The 19,839-nt window shown below is 43.0% G+C and overlaps 1 protein-coding gene across 5 annotated transcripts in view; it reads left to right on the forward strand.

The window, feature by feature from the left end:
* The window catches only part of LOC149357730 (uncharacterized), a 326,496-nt gene that overhangs the window by 283,538 nt on the left and 23,119 nt on the right, over window positions 1-19,839 (forward strand). The window contains exons 1-5 of one of the 5 annotated variants that reach the window (XM_089584875.1): window positions 6,246-6,304; window positions 8,113-8,245; window positions 13,084-13,142; window positions 14,353-14,454; window positions 19,281-19,339. The exons of 3 other annotated variants lie outside the window; for them this stretch is intronic. In XM_089584875.1, coding sequence (XP_089441001.1) covers window positions 8,210-8,245; window positions 13,084-13,142; window positions 14,353-14,454; window positions 19,281-19,339 — 256 coding nt within the window. In that variant the 5' untranslated portion in view covers window positions 6,246-6,304; window positions 8,113-8,209. Of the gene's footprint in view, window positions 1-6,245; window positions 6,305-8,112; window positions 8,246-13,083; window positions 13,143-14,352; window positions 14,455-19,280; window positions 19,340-19,839 lie in introns of those variants that run through there. One more of the 5 variants, XM_089584876.1, reaches the window with a different exon arrangement.

A 19,839-nucleotide genomic window follows, 5' to 3' on the forward strand; every position in this document is an offset into this window, starting at 1 on the left:
ATTTGCATTACAGTATCTCTCTGCTTCTCCTTGTTCAAGTTCAGTAGGCGCCACATTTGGTTGCCCAGTTCACTACCACTTTGGTTTTGCATCAAATAATAAGAGAGGTGCACTCAGATCTTAAACTTTGAAATCTTAGAGACTGAAGTAGAATGCTTGTGGTAGTGTTGCCTAAAGAAGCTGTTTCCAAGGTGGAATTAGTAATTAGGTTGCAGCATAAAGTGGTCCTTTCGGTCTTTGCAAATTCTGAAACTCTGTAGTGACCGTTGAAAGATACAGTGCTGAGCAGCTGCTGATTATTCGCAAGATTCTACTGCAGCTTGTCACGTGTGTTGACCATGCTCAAAGAAATTTACTGGCCCCCTCTGGTCAGCCAAAGGGTGCAGTGTCTTGTGCACTACCAGGCTTTTTGAAGCACCGCACAGTATTTATGCCTGATGTCGCCTCATTCTTGATTTCAGCTAAGGTGATGTTATTTTAACACGTCACTAATTGAAAACATGCAATGTTTAGTCACTATTTTTCTGCACCAAACTCGAAACCTGCCTCAGTGCAAGCAATGGTGCATGTACTAACTACTCATCAGCAATGTTGCTGGAGGACAACAGGTGTACAAGCTTGCAAAAACTTGATCTGTAATAATCATCTACTCCTGTAGAGCTTAACATACAGTCTGCACTCGGAATACAGTAGGAAGCATATAGAGTACGGAGTAGCAATTGGCCTTCAAAGGAGGCCCTCCAACCAGAGATGGTAGCTTAATGTTTTTAACCCTGTGTCAACTACTTGGATTTGTATTAAGGGTGTTCACAGAATAGCTTTAGTTTCGTCCTGACATGACTGAAATGTTGCAGACAATGTTTATTTGATGCTGTGCTCACTGACTCTGCCCTGTTTATGTGTTTGTTTACATGTTTAGGTGCTCTTACCATGCGGAGATCGACAACCGGCACTCTGCCCTTGGAGAGAGCAGGAGGATTGGGTAAGGCATTTTTCTTAATTTTGATGCATGGCAGACAACAAAAACAAATTGAGTTTAGCATCATCATCATTCTGACTAGGCTCACTACTGGGCAAAGGCCTCCCCGTGTCTCTCCAATTAAGTAGAGTTTCTTCATTTTCCAGCCGGCCATGTTTACTGTGACCATGCCTCTCCTAACATGCCCATTGCACCTAAATGTCCAGTGCAACCTGAGCATCTGCCTGGCATTCCCAGGGGTGCCAGTACCAGGGTTTTTAGATCTGGGACAGCCTGTGTCGGGTACATTTGCAATCCTCCATGTAGTAGGACGCATCGAAGTGGAGGCTTTCCATGCATGCTTTGCACGCTCCCTGGGACTTGTGTGCCACTTGTGCAGTTGAAACCTGTGCCATCGATGTGAAATGAAACGTGAACTGATTAACTAAAATGGGAACACAAAAACATCAGCTGCTGCAGAAGAAACATGGGCCGGATCTATTAACACTTTCATGCACCCGTCTTTGAGCTGGCAATGGGAACACAAAAACATCAGCTGCTGCAGAAGAAACATGGGCCGGATCTATTAACACTTTCATGCACCTGTCTTTGAGCTGGCGATTTGAAAACCAAGAGCTAATATTTAGCCTTGCTTAGTTAAATAATCACTGCCTCGTTTGTTGCGAATAGCTGTGTTACAATGGGAGTCAAGCTGTTTTCACTCTCACATCTGCTCGTTCGGTGTAAGTCAGTCACTGTAGGAGCTCAAATTCTGATTCATATTCTCCTCATCTCTGCCACTTTAATCCACTCGGCTTCCAATCTCCTCCCTGTCATCGCAAGGATTTCTCCTTTCCACTTGTGGAACCATAGTCGGAAAAGCAGAATAGTTTCATTAGTTTAGAAGGAAGGGTGGGGAGGGAGAGCTTTTCATTAGTGCACTGATCAAGGTGCTCCGGCATTCTGTATGCACATGTAGCCTCGACACGATACTGCGCGCCACCTCATTCAGTGCAGTCTTGTTGCTGGCCGTGGAGACAAAAGCGTGAGTGATGACGTGCACGCACAGTGATGGGTCCCCTGTAGCAAGCAGCCAGTTGAGGTGCAAGCTGAGCCTTGGTTTTTGTAAATAACATGCTCGGATGCTCTCTGGAGAGATGTAGAGACGCATGATGATGATGGTCATCATTGACATCCAGGTTTTGTCTGCTACGGGACAGGGACCTTTCTTATCAGTCTCTAATTAGCTGCACTCTGGGCCAGCTACAGCCACCCTCTCCGTGTAAATTGCATGATCCCACTGTCGCTGGGCACTAGGATGCCATGCCCTGCCACGCCTGTATTCTTTCACTGCAGTGAATCCTGCTAGCCGGAATGACCTTTCGCCATTTTTTATGCATACCCCTAAGGGAGGTAAAGGAGGACTCTGCAGAAGAGTCAGGCAACGCGATTTTTCCTTTTGCACTCTGAGCTGTTTTTGTTTGGCCAATAACAAAAAAAAATTAATTAAAAGAGGCACTATTCCAGATGTTGACGAAAGTCATTCCACTTTATTCACTGTGTATAGTCTGCACAAAATACTATCACACTCAGCAGCATCACTAAGTTGCTTACAGGTTTCTGCTCCTTCAAGAGAATTGGTACTGGGCTCTCCTTGACTTGCTGTGGCATAAGTTAACTACTTTTTTGTATTTTTGTATATTTAAAATTTTTGTATATTTCGGCAACCTTCTGTGAAATGCTTTTAGGTTGGCTTCTGGCGGTCACTTTGGAGTCATTCCCAAATACTTACCTGGATTACTTTAACTTTAAAGCTCAATGTTCAAAAAACTGGTTCTGCCTACTCGTACTCTTGTAGCTTTTTTGCAGTTTGTTGTAATATTTTGGAAGCTGTGATTTCCGAGCGGCTGAATGTTAGTGCGAGTTCAGGATAGCCATGGTCCGTTTCTCGACTATTCTCAATAGCATTGCCGCCGCCATTTGCCCATCTGCTGGAGCCTGTGGCAACCGGCCTTCATCGCGACGGCTGACGCTGCATGTACTGTTCGTGCTCCCAATGCATCAAAGTGCCCAACGGGCCTGCGCCCAAATTGAACAAATTTATGATTGACAGGGGCACAGGTAGAAGACTGGACTGCGCAAGGTTGCGAGACGCAGAGTCTTTGTCAGCATGGAAAGCACAGCTTCTTTTGAAGTTCCTGGATAACTGACAATGTGCAAGTCGTGGCTGTGGCTCAAGTTCACCTTTACCACTGAACTTGTCGCCATCCGTACGCCTATTCAGTGGTTTAGCAACATTGTTTTACGGTTCCCATGTATTTAGATAAGGTCACCGGAGTCGTAGATTCCACTTACAGAAAAAGACGGCTTCTGTTCAATCTAGTCAGAATTTTCATGAATTCGTAGGGAAAGAGAGCTCAAGAAGACTTTTCTGCTCTACAGCTTTACTTGCGAGTAATTACGACAAATAGTGCTCACCTAAATTTTATCTTTGTAAGATTTCCCAACTAATAAAATAAGACCTCTCTTATGCTAATTTTCTTGCCGGCATTTTCAGTGCTGGTGGTTAAGTTGCTTTGGTACTCTGAGCTGTTTTTGTTTGGCCAATAATAAAAAAAACTAATTAAAAGACGCACTATTCCAGATGTTGGCGAAAGTAATTCCACTTTATTCGCTGTTCATAGTCTCCACAAAATACTATCACACTCAGCAGCATCACTAAGGAGCTTACAGTTTTCTGCTCCTTCAAGAGAATTTGTACTGGGCTGTCCTTTACTTGCTGTGGCATAAAACGACTTTCAATCGACGATTTGTACCTCCCTCTGCATTCCATCTCCACTGTTGCTGCGTTAATCGACCTTTAACTGAGCGCAATGTCAGGACCGGGAAGAGTAACCTGCTGGCACCTGGGTAGAGCGGAAGACGTGCTTCTGGCACAGGGAGCTCCTAGTGGGGATGACGTAGACTTTGGACATCGGTCACAGAACGAAGATCAGAAATGCACCTTACATCATCCTGATGTATGTGCTAGTGAAAGCATTGAATACATGCTAGTGAAAGTGTCAAATGATGGTTTTGGCAATGAGAGGTTATGATTAATTTTATAAAATTCTAACGTCTGACATTCCAGAACTTGAAGCTCGTTTTAATAATATGCCTCACATACACTGAATTACCCAGCCTGCAAGCATAAAGAATTTGCACGCCTAAATTCACACCCTATTTTGGCATCATTATGAGAGGCTTTCGATGTGTGTGTGTTGCAGGGTAGATCTCCAGCCATGGGATATATGTGCTGCTTCAAGAGGATTCTTTGTCGTGTGTGTTAATTTTTGCAGGTCTCGTGCAGAATACCTGCGTCATGTACAGACAAAGGTCAGGCACATGCATACATGGAGGATGCACAAGGCCTGTCAGAGTGAGTTGATCAAGTTGTTTTGGACGCATAGAAAGAAAGAAGGGAGTTACCGCACTGGGTGTCGAGCTCTAATTTCTGAGTGTAAGGTTCGTATTCAAGCCTTTTGGTTTTAGTCCAGCTTTGGATGCAGAGCAACATTCCTTTGCAGTTCGTATGCCAGATCGGATCAGAGATTTTAGAACCCAGCAAACAAAAACTAACTGCTATAAGAATTTTTGTACTTGAGTATTTCAATGCCTTTTTTTTTGTCGCATTGGAATAGGAAAAAATTCATATATTCTTTTCTCAAAATGCTTGCTTGGCTCTCTTAATTTCACAGAGCACAGGAAAAAGTTCCTCCTGATAGACAAAGTTTAGCTTCCCTCTCCATTTTTACATACTGAGAAATTACATGGGAATTTTTTTTTGTTGGTTCCTGCAGTGTTTCATGTAATTAGTGAGCTCAAAAACACTTGGGTTAGTATAAGAAGTGCGCGAGGTAATCGGCTGCTTTAATTAAAGATGTGCATTAGACGCTGTAACAATACCATGGCGCAACACTCGCAGGACGGGGTCATTTTGTTTCTTCATGCGGTGTTTATGTCGTTGCACATGGGCAGGTGTTTGTGATGTAGTGTATTCTGAGTTTTCCTTTGGTATCTATTTCTATGCAATCTAGAGAGTCTTAAAAAGAGAATAACTCACATTTGACACACAGGAAACTGTGTGCCAACTGTGACTGCCCAGGAAACACCAGCAAGCAACTGTTGGGTCAATAGCGAAAGCATGCGTTGGCACATACGGTATGCATGCATAAGTCCAGTAGGTTCTAACACCGGATTGAACAATGGTGTAATTAGTTGGAATGATAGAAACCTTACGTCAATGCAGGAATGATATAATTTGATTACAAAGCATTGGCTCCATGTAGGCACCTCAACTTATTTAACTGACCTTTGAAAGATGGAACCTTTTTATGGAGAACACCATGTTGAAAGCAGGCTTCTATCGGCAAGGTTTTCCTTATTTTGAACCGTGATACTGAAACAGTGATTGGCCATACGTGTTTCCATTAACTGGTAAGTTAACATTTTTTTAGTGTCATTTTTAATGTTATGGGTAGGAATCACAAGCATTCTTAACCATAATGAGTGATTATTACATATTATTGCCTTATCATTTGAAATGGAGACAATCAGTTAAGAGGATTAAGTGAAGAGAAGTATTTGCACCCTGAAGAATAAATCACTGTTCGAATGCAATAGACGTGAAAAGGGCATTATTCACAGCGCTAATTTTTCCAGTCGAAGAGTTGGGTCCAAATAGGTTTGAAATGTGGAAAGCCATGGTTTGCAATGGTATGCGATATGAGAATGAAAGAGAGAGAAGCAAATCAATTTTAATACAGGAAGATGAAAACGCCTTCAGCTTTGAGACCATAGCCTGCTAGTGCCTGCTTAGGGGCTTAAGTTATCAGCGTGTGTCTTGGAGTCAAAATTGCCGTCTAGTGTGACGCAAAAACATTTAATGGTGTACTTAATTTTAGGTAGGTGTGTTCGGAGCTCAAAATATGTGAGTAAAAGTTTTTTATGTGCTGCATAAATGCCCTTGTACTGGATCCTTTAGTGAATATTCTAGGTGAGCACCACTTTAGTGCATAATATATTTTGACAGATATCATAATCGATTGCAGCTGGATGTGGCCTCCATTTTCGCTACATTTTTTAATGACAGAACTTTGGTGTGGGGTGAACTAATATTCGGAATTACAAGTGCGTATACAATATATCTGTTGCATGGTTGAATATCATTTTAATGAATTTATATTTGAGAACTTACATCTTTCCATATTCCATATTGATATTTCCATCTCCATATTTCTATCTACAGTGCTTCCTTCACGTGGGTGTTTCGTCGTGTTCCGGCCGACGACACTGGAAGAGTTCTTGGTGAGGTCACAAGTTCATTTATAGAAGCACTTGGAATGCTCATTCAATTTATTTCACATGAAACTGCACAGAAAACACCACCAAACAACTGTTGGGTCAATAGTGAAAGCATGCGTTGGCACATAAGGTATGCATGCGTAATTGCAGGAGCATCCAAAACAGGATTGAACAATGGTGTAATCAGTTGGAATGATAGAAAACTTATGTCAATGCAGGAATGATATAATTTGATTACAAAGCATTGGCTCCATGTAGGCACCTCAACTTATTTAACTAACCTTTGAAAGATGGAAGCTCTTTATGGAGAACATGTTGAAAGCAGACTTCTATCAGCAAGGTTTTCCTTATTTTGAACCATGGTACTGTAAGAGTGATTGGCCATACGTGTTTCCGTTAACTGGTAAATTGACCTTTTTTTTGTGTCATATTTAGTGTTATGGGTTGTGGGGTTTAAATGGGGGAGATAAATACGTATTCCCCGTTTAAGCGCGGCTGACACAGTTCAAAACCGCGCGGACCCCACCCCGTGGTCGCGTACGCTACTGAGCGCAAGCCGACCACGGCAGGCCTTGCTCTTAGGGAACAAAGGAACGACACACTGGCTGACACAAACAAGGCATTTATTGCTATAACAACAATAACGCCAGCTAGCAACAAAATACACTGAGGAATCTAGGATGTCCGACCCACCAGCACGGCTACGAGCGAACGTCCGCCCACGGTAGGGCAAAGGGATAAACTCCGAGGTCGAGCGGGACGGGCTCGGCGGGAGTAAGTTCCGACCAAGAGGCGCCCGTCGACGAAGAGCGAAGCTGCGAGCGAAACGTCTGCTCACTTCCCGATCCCAGAGAGAAGAGCCCCGTAGCTCCCCGCGAGCGCGCAGCAAAACGCCATCCGTGGCGCTGGTGTCGCTGCGACGCAAGCGCCCTCCCCTGTTAGTGGAAAGTCACCGAACCGAGAGGAGTGCTTTGCGGAGGAGCTAACCACAGGGAACTAGCGCGTTGAGGGAAAGTGAACGCAGGGGACGAAAGCGTCCCCACAGGGTAGAAATCACATGCACGCCTAATCATAATGAGTGATTATTACAAATTTCCGTATAGTTTGAAATGGAGACAATCAGTTAAGAGGATTACGTGAAGAAAAGTATTTTTACCCTGAAAAATAAATCACTGTTCGATTGCAATAGGCCTGAAGAGGGCATTTTTCATACCACTAATTTTGGGTCCAAATCGGGTCCAAATTGGTTTTAGATGTGCAAAGCCATGGTTTGCAATGGTATGCGATATGACAATGAAAGAGAGAGAAGCAAATGATTTTTAATACAGGAAGATGAAAATGCCTTCAGCTTTGAGACCATAGCCTGCTAGTGCCAGCTTAGGGCTTAAGTTTCCAGTGTGTGGCTTAGAGTCAAAATTTATGTCTAGTGTAACGCGAAAACATTTAATGGTGTACTTATTTTTGGGTAGGTGTGTTCGGAGCGCAAAATATGTGAGTAAAAGTTTTTTGTTGGCTGCATAAATGCCCTGATACAGCATCCTTTGAATATTCATGGTAATCACCACTTTTGTGCATAATACGGTAATCTTTTGACTGGTATATTAATGAATTGCAGCTGGATGTGGCCCTCCATTTTCACTACATTTTTTAAAGATACAACTTTGGTGTGGGGTGAACTAATATTCGGAATTTCAAGTGTGTATACAATATATATGTTGCATGGTTGAAAATCATTTGAATGAATTTATATTTGAGAATTTACATCTTTCCATATTCCATATTGATATTTCCATCTCCATATGTCCATCTAGAGTGCATTCGTCCTGTGGGTCACTATTCGGAAGGCAAGACTCGGAAGGCAAAGCTAATCGAGAGTGCAAGCCATAGCCGACTACGTCGCAGTGCAGAATGGCTCGAGTGCGGCTCCCGACATCAAGAGGAAAGGTGAGTTTTCTTATTTTCACATTCATTATCTGCCTCAACACATCATTTACTAGTGGTTCTGTGGAAAGTTTCGAGGGATGGTGATGAGAAAGCGTTAGGCAAGGCAAGCAATGCCTAAAGCTTACTCGTATCTTACTGACCTGTGTCACAGTGGCAGTAGTTATGCGTTCGGCTGCTGAAAACGAGTTCGCTATAGTTCGATCCCGGCCTCAACGGCAACATATTGACGGAAGCAAAATGCGAAGGCGCCCATGTGTACTGAAATTTTAATGTCCCTTTTAAAGAACTGCATGTGGTTGAATGGTTGTACCCATGCTACATGTTTACGTTCAAATGACCTGTGAGTCGAATGGCAGTCGAAAGTTCGAATGCTTTCACTCGTTTTTTATCTCTTTCTTACGGCTTGGTTCAGGTGTCCACCGAGTTATGCAAGACGATTACTGCGTCATTTCCTTTCCTCAAAACCAAGTTTCAATTCGGACTCGGCGGACTCTCGCGGTGCTACACGACAATTTCCAAGCACATTCGAAAGCTTCAGCATTCACTCACCTGGCACTGCTGCCATCGAGTTCCAGTAGTGACTGTTAGCTCGTTTTGAGTGCGTACAACTACACGGCGGCGACGTCGGTGGTTGCAGCGGTCACACTAGACCGACAATGACACCAGCACGACAAAGTCACATATCATTGTAGTGTGGCATGTTTTTCAGGCCAACGACACCCATAAATAAGGCCGGCGGTTGGTCACCCTTTGTGTCCTCCCCAAATAGGCGGCTGCGCGAAAACTTCACGCTGATGAGATGATGGCGTGAATATACCTTTGCTTGTCTCTACCTTATCCACAATAAAAATAAACGAAACTAGCTGCTACCTTTAACATGTGCACACTTCAACACTCGAGCAGCAGCGATAAACGCTTATCAAATGTTGAAATTTTAACCGATGACGACCCCGTTCTGCGACGAGTAGGCTTAGGGTTCGCAGGGTTCGTGTGTACTTTTCGGCGATTGTGGAGAGCGAATGCACGAGTTTTAGCGAATGCAAATGGTCAACGAGTGTAGTTTTGGCGAGTTCTAGATAGCATACTTCTGGGTAGAGTGATTTAAAATCATGTACTGGTCACATCGGAGAAAGAAGGGACAATTAGAAAGAAGCATCTGTTATTCGCAAAGTCAGCAAACCAGCTATAAAGCGTTTACCAGGCGAGCGATCGTGTCGACACTTCCTACATATTTGTCGCTCTGCGTAAACAATCACGAGTACAATCGAAACAAAAGAGAAGAGATTATTCAGTGCAAGTAAAGTGCAGACTGCATTTTATGTCACGCAAGCGAGCACTAGCTGACTGTACACAACCATGTAAACAAAAGTACTGGAGTGCAGTCATTCTCATCGGCGCACTGCTCGGGAAATATCGCGCTCAAGCGGTAAATGCTAAGTGGTGTACTGTTAGTTCCAAGCAGTCATTTAGCGTGAACACTAGCTATTCGCTAAACAAGCAGTTTAAAAAACGAGCAGCTGATTTCGGAATGAACAGTTACAAGCAGCTGCGCGGCACGGCTGCGGGCGGGGTGAAGCGACGGCGACGGATATTGGTGTATGAGGTCTGTGTTCACGTTTGGAAGACATTAGAAAATCTGGAATGTCTCCGCGGTGCTCCGTCGACCCGACTGACATCTGAACCGAAAGCCGTTGAAAAATTCGTGTAGCAGCGTTAGCTCGGCAGTCAAGTCGAATGATATTCGGTTGGAATTCATTCGTAACGTCCATGTAGCAGGGGTATTAGGTTTCCAATAAAAACCAGGTGCTGTGTGAATGAGACAAACGACAACAGATGAGAAGCTGTGGCGCAGTGTGTGCAGCAGGTTGCTCTCTGAAAAATGCCAGGCCGGGTGGGCTGCTAAGCTTTTGGGGTTGGCTGCATGAATGGAAGATCAAAGTCTGTCATGAGGAAGGGTTGATCATTTGATTTAAGCGCCTGTGCCTGGCCGCTGACACTGGCACCTCGCACGGCTGGTCAGAAGCTGGCACCGCAACGTGTCCTGGGGTTTGTGGCGCATGTGTGAACATGGAGGTCGTGCTGCGAATACAGGCACTGTCCTAATGATCATTTTCAGGAAGGGTACAGGGGCCTGCCATTTTCTGCAGTGACAGCTGTTACTGCCGCTCCCGAGATGTGGCGTAAGGCGTTGTCCACAGATAGGAGGTGAAATGTGGAGGAGCGGAAGCGAGTGGCAAGGAGCTTTGAAGCGAGTGTGATGTGTTGCGAGTGAGAGCAAAGTTGTTCCTGTGTACTGGGATGCAAACCGGTCGCGGGCGAACTCCACATCGCACATTAGAGCGAAACGAGCGGATTAGTCTTCAGCCCATCGTATGATGTGATTCCTTAAATGTGCTAGAAAGGTGAGATGGAGAGATGAGATGGAAATCACCACTGCAAAAAAAAAATCGCCGGACTTCTTCCTTCTAATGCGAATTTCAGCAGCAGCCAGGGTGATGCGAAATTGTGATGCCAATCCTGGTAGCACAGAAACATTAACAAATTGAGTTTAGCTTTTTTCTAGTCCTTCTGGAACGTTATAACTTGGAAATGACCTTTTGCTAACCTTCAAGTAACATACCTGCAACTTTCGCTAAAATGCGAAGTAACCCTGCCAGACGAGGTATCTGTCAATTGTGAGAGTAGACAACTTTACCGCTCTGCAAGGAATAAGGAGGGCTACACTTCAACACTCGAATACAGCTCAACTCCTACGTTAACCTTATAACGGACACCTTTATACAGCCACCAGAGAAGCTTGTTCCATAATTAATAGTGGCTGTTGGATAAATGCAAAGTTTTGCTAGATGCATAACATCATTGCTGTACGAGTAGAGGAAAAGTTGTGAGACTTGTCCAACATATATTGCTTATGTTGTTTTATAGTTATTATTTGAATACTACAATAACATTTTTGTTATATACACACACACAGGCTGTCCCAGTTAAATGTAACCGAGCTTTTATAAAGGAGTGCCCTAGCCCCGTGAGACCAACTAAGGGTTGTTGCTAGTCGCGTGCTCTAGTCTGCAGTATTTTTTATTATGCAAAGGAAATTAATTAGCAGAGACTAATTGGCTAATTTTTAATTATTGCCTTTAGAAAGAAAGTGTCAAAGCAGGAGTTGTAGATCCCATCGAAAATAACCATTTGCCTTGTTTGCAACCAAGTACCACTGATACAGCTTCTTTTATTTGCCTTAAAGCCCGCAAAATACCAAAAGAACCACGTGATAGGGCAGCAGTTTTAGCGCTCCCAGACGACCGGTCAAGCAACGACATTCGCTTATCTTTTCAACGCTGTCCCGAACGGGGTTCGGCGTTTCGCCATTGTTGATATGAGCCAGCAACTCTAGCATGGACGCTAGGGCGACCGCTTCCTCAGCGCGTGACGGTGCAAGTTCGGCTGCACGGCCACATGCCCATTTCTCGAGGTGAGGTTTCGCGTGAAAAGGAGCTCCATGCGAGCCGTGCTTCACTTCCTTGAAAAGCAGCGCCCCCTTACTTTCCATGACGCATAAGCAGTTTGTAGTGATGTAGTGTGAGTGATGCAGTATATTCTGAGTTTTCCTCTGGCATCTATTTCTATGCAATTGTAAAGAGTCTTAAAAAGAAAATAACTGACATTTGACACACAGGAAACTGTGTGTCAACTGTGACTGCACAGGAAACACCAGCAAACAATTGTTGGGTCTATAGCGAAAGCATATGTTGGCACATAAGGTATGCATGCATAAGTGCAGTAGGTTCCAAAAGAGGACTAAACAATGGTGTAATCAGTTGGAATGATAGAAAACATACGTCAGTACAGGAATGATATAATTTGATTACAAAGCATTGGCTCCATGTAGGCACCTCAACTTACTTAACTGACCTTTGAAAGATGGAACCTTTTTATAGAGAACACCATGTTGAAAGCGGACTTCTATCGGCAAGGTTTTGCTTACTTTGAACTGTGATACTGAAACAGTGATTGGGTATACATGTTTCCATTAACTGGTAAATCAACATTTTTATTGTCATTTATAATGTTAAGGGTAGGAATCACAAGCATGCCTAACCATAATGAGTGATTATTACATATTGCCTTATTGTTAAAATGGAGACAATCAGTTAAGAGGATTACGTGAAGAGAAGTATTTTGACCCCGAAAAATAAATCTCTGCTCGAATGCAATAGACCTGAAGAGGGCATTATTCACAGCACTTATTTTTCTAGTCGAACAGTTGGGTCCAAATAGGTTTTAAATGTGCAAAGCCATGGCTTGCAATGGTATGTGATATGAGAATGAAAGAGAGAAGCAAATGATTTTTAATACAGGAAGATTGAAACGCCTTCAGCTTTGAGACCATAGCCTGCTAGTGCCAGCTTAGGGCTTAAGTTATCAGCTTGTGGCTTGGAGTCAAAATTTGTGTCTAGTGTAACGCGAAAACATTTAATGGTGTACTTAATTTTGAATAGGTATGCTCGGAGCGCAAAATATGTGAGTAAAAGTTTTTTTTGGCTGCATAAATGCCCTGATACAGCATCCTTTAATGAATATTCATGGTGAGCACCACTTTTATGCATAATACGATAATCTTTTGACTGATATCTTAATGAATTGCAGCTGGATGTGGCCCTCCATTTTCACTACATTTTTTAAAGTTACAACTTTGGTATGGGGTGAACTAATATTCGGAATTTCAAGTGCGTATACAATATATCTGTTGCATGTTTGAAAATCATTTGAATGAATTTATATTTGTGAACTTAGATCTTTCCATATTGATATTTCCATCTCCATATTTCTATCTACAGTGCTTCCTTCGCGTGGGTGTTTCGTCGTGTTCCGGCCGACGACACTGGAAGAGTTCCAGGTGAGGTCACAAGTTCATTTATAGAAGCACTAGGAATGCTCATTCAAATTATTTCACATGAAACTGCACAGAAAACACCACTCAACAACTGTTGGGTCAATAGTGAAAGCATGTGTTGGCACATAAGTTATGCATGCATAATTGCAGCAGCATCCAAAACAGGATCGAACAATGGTGTAATCAGTTGAATGATAGAAATCTGATGTCAATGCAGGAATGATATAATTTGATTACAAAGTGTTGGCTCCATGTAGGCACCTCAACTTATTTAACTAACCTTTGAAAGATGGAACCTCTTCATGGAGAACTTGTTGAAAGCAGACTTCTATCAGCAAGGTTTTCCTTATTTTGAACCATGGTACTGTAAGAGTGATTGGCCATACGTGTTTCCGTTAGCTGCTAAATTGACCCTTTTTTGTGTCATATTTTGTGTTATGGGTAGAAATCACATGCACGCCTAATCATAATGAGTGATTATTACAAATTTCTGTATAGTTTGAAAGGGAGACAATCAGTTAAGAGGATTACGTGAAGAGAAGGATTTTCACCCTGAAAAATAAATCACTGCTTGAATGCAATAGACGTGAAAAGGGCATTATTCACACCGCTAATTTTTCCAGTCGAACGGTTGGGTCCAAGTAGGTGTTAGATGTGCAAAGCCATGGTTTGCAATGGTATGCGATATGAGAATGAAAGAGAGAGAAGCAAATGATTTTTAATACAGGAAGATGAAAACGCCTTCAGCTTTGAGACCATAGCCTGCTAGTGCCAGCTTAGGGCTTAAGTTACCAGCGTGTGGCTTGGAGTCAAAATTTATGTCTAGTGTAACGCGAAAACATTTAATGGTGTACTTATTTTTGGGTAGGTGTGTTCGGAGCGCAAAATATGTGAGTAAAAGTTTTTTTTCGGCTGCATAAATGCCATAATACAGCATCCTTTAATGAATATTCATGGTAAGCACCACTTTTGTGCATAATACGATACTCTTTTGACTGGTATCTTAATGAATTTCAGCTGGACGTGGCCCTCCATTTTCACTACATTTTTTAAAGATACAACTTTGGTGTGGGGTGAACTAATATTCGGAATTTCAAGTGTGTATACAATATATATGTTGCATGGTTGAAAATCATTTGAATGAATTTATATTTGAGAAATTACATCTTTCCATATTCCATATTGATATTTCCATCTCCATATGTCCATCTAGAGTGCATTCGTCGTGTGGGTCAGTAATCGAGAGTGCAAGCCATAGCCTACTACATCGCAGTGCAGAATGGCTCGAGTGCGGCTCCCGACATCAAGAGGAAAAGTGAGTTTTCTTATTTTCACATTCATTGCCTGCCTCAACACACCATTTACTAGTGGCTCTGTGGAAAGTTTCGAGGGATGGTGATGAGAAAGGCTTAGGCAAGGCAAGCAATGCCTAAAGCTTACTCGTATCTTACTGACCTGTGTCACAGTGGCAGTAGTTATGCGTTCGGCTGCTGAAAACGAGTTCGCTATAGTTCGATCCCGGCCTCAACGGCAACATTTTGACGGAAGCAAAATGCGAAGGCGCCCACGTGTACTGAAATTTTAATGTCCCTTTTAAAGAACTGCATGTGGTTGAATGGTTGTACCCATGCTACATCTTTACGTTCAAATGACCTGTGAGTCGAATGGCAGTCGAAAGTTCGAATGCTTTCACTCGTTTTTTATCTCTTTCTTACGGCTTGGTTCAGGTGTCCACCGAGTTATGCAAGACGATTACTGCGTCATTTCCTTTCCTCAAAACCAAGTTTCAATTCGGACTCGGTGGACTCTCGCGGTGCTACACGACAATTTCCAAGCACATTCGAAAGCTTCAGCATTCACTCACCTGGCACTGCTGCCATCGAGTTCCAGTAGTGACTTTTAGATCGTTGTGAGTGCATACAACTACACGGCGGCGACGTCGGTGGTTGCAGCGGTCACACTAGACCGACAATGACACCAGCACGACTAAAAGTCACATATCATTGTAGTGTGGCATGTTTTTCAGGCCAACGACACCCATAAATCAGGCCGGCGGTTGGTCACCCTTTGTGTCCTCCCCAGATAGGCGGCTGCGAAAACTTCACGCTGATGAGACGATGGCGTGAATATACCTTTCCTTGTCTCTACCTTATCCACAATAAAAATAAGCGAAACTAGCGGCTTCGTTTCCCATGCGCACACTTCAACACTCGAGCAGCAGCGATAAACGCTTGTCAAATTTTGAAATTTTAACCGATGACGACCCCGTTCTGCGACGAGTAGGCTTAGGAAGTCCGCAGGGTTCGTGTGTAATTTTCGGCGATTGTGGAGAGCGAATGCACGAGTTTTAGCGAATGCAAATGGTCAACGAGTGTAGTTTTGGCGAGTTCTAGATAGCATACTTCTGGGTAGAGTGATTTAAAATCAAGTACTGGTCACATCGGAGAAAGAAGGGACAATTAGAAAGAAGCATCTGTTGATCGCAATGTCAGCAAACCAGCTATAAAGTGTTTACCAGGCGAGCGATCGCGTCGACACTTCCTACATATTTGTCGCTCTGCGTAAACAATCACGAGTACAATCGAAACAAAAGAGAAGAGATTATTCAGTGCAAGTAAAGTGCAGACTGAATTTTATGTCACGCAAGCGAGCACTAGCTGACTGTACACAACCATGTAAACAAAAGTACTGGAGTGCAGTCATTCTCATCGGCGCACTGCTCGGGAAATATCGCGCTCAAGCGGTAAATGCTAAGTGGTGTACTGTTAGTTCCAAGCAGTCATTTAGCGTGAACACTAGCTATTCGCTAAACAAGCAGTTTAAAAAACGAGCAGCTGATTTCGGAATGAACAGCCACAAGCAGCTGCGCGGCACGGCTGCGGGCGGGATGAAGCGACGGCGACGGATATTGGTGTTTGAGGTCTGTGTTCACGTTTGGAAGACATTAGAAAATCTGGAATGTCTCCGCGGTGCTCCGTCGACCCGACTGACATCTGAACCGAAAGCTGTTGAAAAATTCGTGTAGCAGCGTAAGTTCGGCAGTCAAGTCGAATGATATTCGGTTGGAATTCGTTCGTAACGTCCATGTAGCAGGGGTATTAGGTTTCCAATAAAAACCAGGTGCTGTGTGAATGAGACAAACGACAACAGATGAGAAGCTGTGGCGCAGTGTGTGCAGCAGGTTGCACTCTGAAAAATGCCAGGCCGGGTGGGCTGCTAAGCTTTTGGGGTTGGCTGCTTGAATGGAAGACCAAAGTCTGTCATGAGGAAGGGTTGATCATTTGATTTAAGCGCCTGTGCCTGGCCGCTGACACTGGCACCTCGCACTGCTGGTCAGAAGCTGGCACCGCAACGTGTCCTGGGGTTTGTGGCGCATGTGTGAACATGGAGGTCGTGCTGCGAATACAGGCACTGTCCTAATGATCATTTTCGGGAAGGGTACAGGGGCCTGCCATTTTCTGCAGTGACAGCTGTTACTGCCGCTCCCGAGATGTGGCGTAAGGCGTTGTCCACAGATAGGAGGTGAAATGTGGAGGAGCGGAAGCGGGTGGCAAGGAGCTTTGAAGAGAGTGTGATGTGTTGCGAGTGAGAGCAAAGTTGTTCCAGTGTACTGGGGTGCAAACCGGTCGCGGGCGAACTCCACATCGCGCATTAGAGCGAAACGAGCGGATTAGTCTTCAGATTCCTTAAAAGTGCTAGGTGAGATGGAGAGATGAGATGGAAATCACCACTGCAAAAAAAAATCGCTGGACTTCTTCCTTCTAATGCGAATTTCAGCAGCAGCCAGGGTGATGCGAAATTGTGATGCCAATCCTGGTAGCACAGAAACATTAACAAATTGAGTTTAGCTTTTTTCTAGTCCTTCTGGAACGTTATAACTTCGAAATGACCTTTTTCTAACCTTCAAGTAACATACCTGCAACTTTCGCTAAAATGCGAAGTAACCCTGCCAGACGAGGTATCTGTCAATTGTGAGAGTAGACAACTTTACCGCTCTGCAAGGAGCAAGGAGGGCTACACTTCAACACTCGAATACAGCTCAACTCCTACGTTAACCTTATAACGGACACCTTTATACAGCCACCAGAGAAGCTTGTTCCATAAGTAATAGTGGCTGTTGGATAAATGCAAAGTTTTGCTAGATGCATAACATCATTGCTGTACGAGCAGAGGAAAAGTTGTGAGACTTGTCCATTATATATTGCTTATGTTGTTTTATAGTTATTATTTGAATACTACAATAACATTTTTGTTATATACACACACACACACAGGCTGTCCCAGCTAAATGTAACCAAGCTTTTATAAAAGAAGTGCCCTAGCCCCGTGAGACCAACTAAGGGTTGTTGCTAGTCGCGTGCTCTAGTCTGCAGTATTTTTTATTATCCAAAGCAAATTAATTAGCAGAGACAAAATTAGCTAATTTTTAATTATTGCCTTCAGAAAGAAAGTGTCAAAGCAGGAGTTGTAGATCCCATCGAAAATAACCATTTGCCTTGTTTGCAAACAAGTACCACTGATACAGCTTCTTTTATTTGCCTTAAAGCCCGCGAAATACCAAAAGAACCACGTGATAGGGCAGCAGTTTTAGCGCTCCCAGACGAACGGTCAAGCAACGACATTCGCTTATCTTCTCAACACTGTCCCGAACGGGGTTCGGCGTTTCGCCATGGTTGATATGCGCCAGCAACTCTCGCATGGACGCAAGGGTGACCGCTTCCTCAGCGCGTGACTGTGCAAGTTCGGCTGCACGGCCACATGCCTATTTCTCGAGGTGAGGTTTCGCGTGAAAAAGACCTCCATGCGAGCCGCGCTTCACTTCCTTGAAAAGCAGCGCCCCCTTACTTTCCATGACGCATAAGCAGTTTGTAGTGATGTAGTGTGAGTGATGCAGTATATTCTGAGTTTTCCTCTGGCATCTATTTCTATGGAATTGTAAAGAGTCTTAAAAAGAGAATAACTGACATTTGACACACAGGAAACTGTGTGTCAACTGTGACTGCACAGGAAACACCAGCAAACAATTGTTGGGTCAATAGCGAAAGCATATGTTGGCACATAAGGTATGCATGCATAAGTGCAGTAGGTTCCAAAAGAGGACTAAACAATGGTGTAATCAGTTGGAATGATAGAAAACATACGTCAATACAGGAATGATATAATTTGATTACAAAGCATTGGCTCCATGTAGGCACCTCAACTTATTTAACTGACCTTTGAAAGATGGAACCTTTTTATAGAGAACACCATGTTGAAAGCGGACTTCTATCGGCAAGGTTTTGCTTACTTTGAACTGTGATACTGAAACAGTGATTGGGTATACATGTTTCCATTAACTGGTAAATCAACATTTTTATTGTCATTTATAATGTTAAGGGTAGGAATCACAAGCATGCCTAACCATAATGAGTGATTACTACATATTGCCTTATCGTTAAAATGGAGACACTCAGTTCAGAAGATTACGTGAAGAAAAGTATTTTTACCCTGAAAAATAAATCACTGTTCGATTGCAATAGGCCTGAAGAGGGCATTATTCATACCACTAATTTTTCCAGTCGAATAGTTGGGTCCAAATTGGTTTTAGATGTGCAAAGCCATGGTTTGCAATGGTATGCGATATGAGAATGAAAGAGAGAGAAGCAAATGATTTTTAATACAGGAAGATGAAAACGCCTTCAGCTTTGAGACCATAGCCTGGTAGTGCCAGCTTAGGGCTAAGTTATCAGCTTGTGGCTTGGAGTCAAAATTTCTGTCTAGTGTAACGCGAAAACATTTAATGGTGTACTTAATTTTGGGTAGGTGTGTTCGGAGCGCAAAATATGTGAGTAAAAGTTTTTTTTTGGCTGCATAAATGCCCTGATACAGCATCCTTTAATGAATATTCATGGTGAGCACCACTTTTATACATAATACGATAATCTTTTGACTGGTCTCTTAATGAATTGCAGCTGGACGTGGCCCTCCATTTTCACTACATTTTTTAATGATAGAATTTTGGTGTGGGGTGACTAATATTCGGAATTTCAAGGGCGTATACAATATATATGTTGCATGGTTGAAAATCATTTGAATGAATTTATATTTGAGAACTTACATCTTTCCATATTGATATTTCCATCTCCATATTTCTATCTACAGTGCTTCCTTCGCGTGGGTGTTTCGTCGTGTTCCGGCCGACGACACTGGAAGAGTTCCAGGTGAGGTCACAAGTTCATTTATAGAAGCACTAGAAATGCGCTTTCAATTTATTTCATCATGAAACTGCACCGAAAACACCACCAAACAACTGTTGGGTCAATAGTGAAAGCATGCGTTGGCACATAAGGTATGCATGCATAATTGCAGCAGCATCCAAAACAGGATTGAACAATGGTGTAATCAGTTGGGATGATAGAAAACTTATGTCAATGCAGGAATGATATAATTTGATTACAAAGCGTTGGCTCCATGTAGGCACCTCAACTTATTTAACTAACCTTTGAAATATGGAACCTCTTTATGGAAAACATGTTTAAAGCAGACTTCTATCGGCATGGTTTTCCTTATTTTGAACCATGGTACTGTAAGAATGATTGGCCATACGTGTTTCTGTTAACTGGTAAATTGATGTTTTTTTTTGTCATATTTAGTGTTATGGGTAGAAATCACAAGCACGCCTAACCATAATAAGCGATTATTACAAATTTCCATATCGTTT

The sequence above is a fragment of the Amblyomma mixtum genome, chromosome 3 (assembly GCF_055824585.1).
Source record: "Amblyomma mixtum isolate Tamu chromosome 3, ASM5582458v1, whole genome shotgun sequence".
NCBI lineage: Eukaryota > Metazoa > Arthropoda > Arachnida > Ixodida > Ixodidae > Amblyomma > Amblyomma mixtum.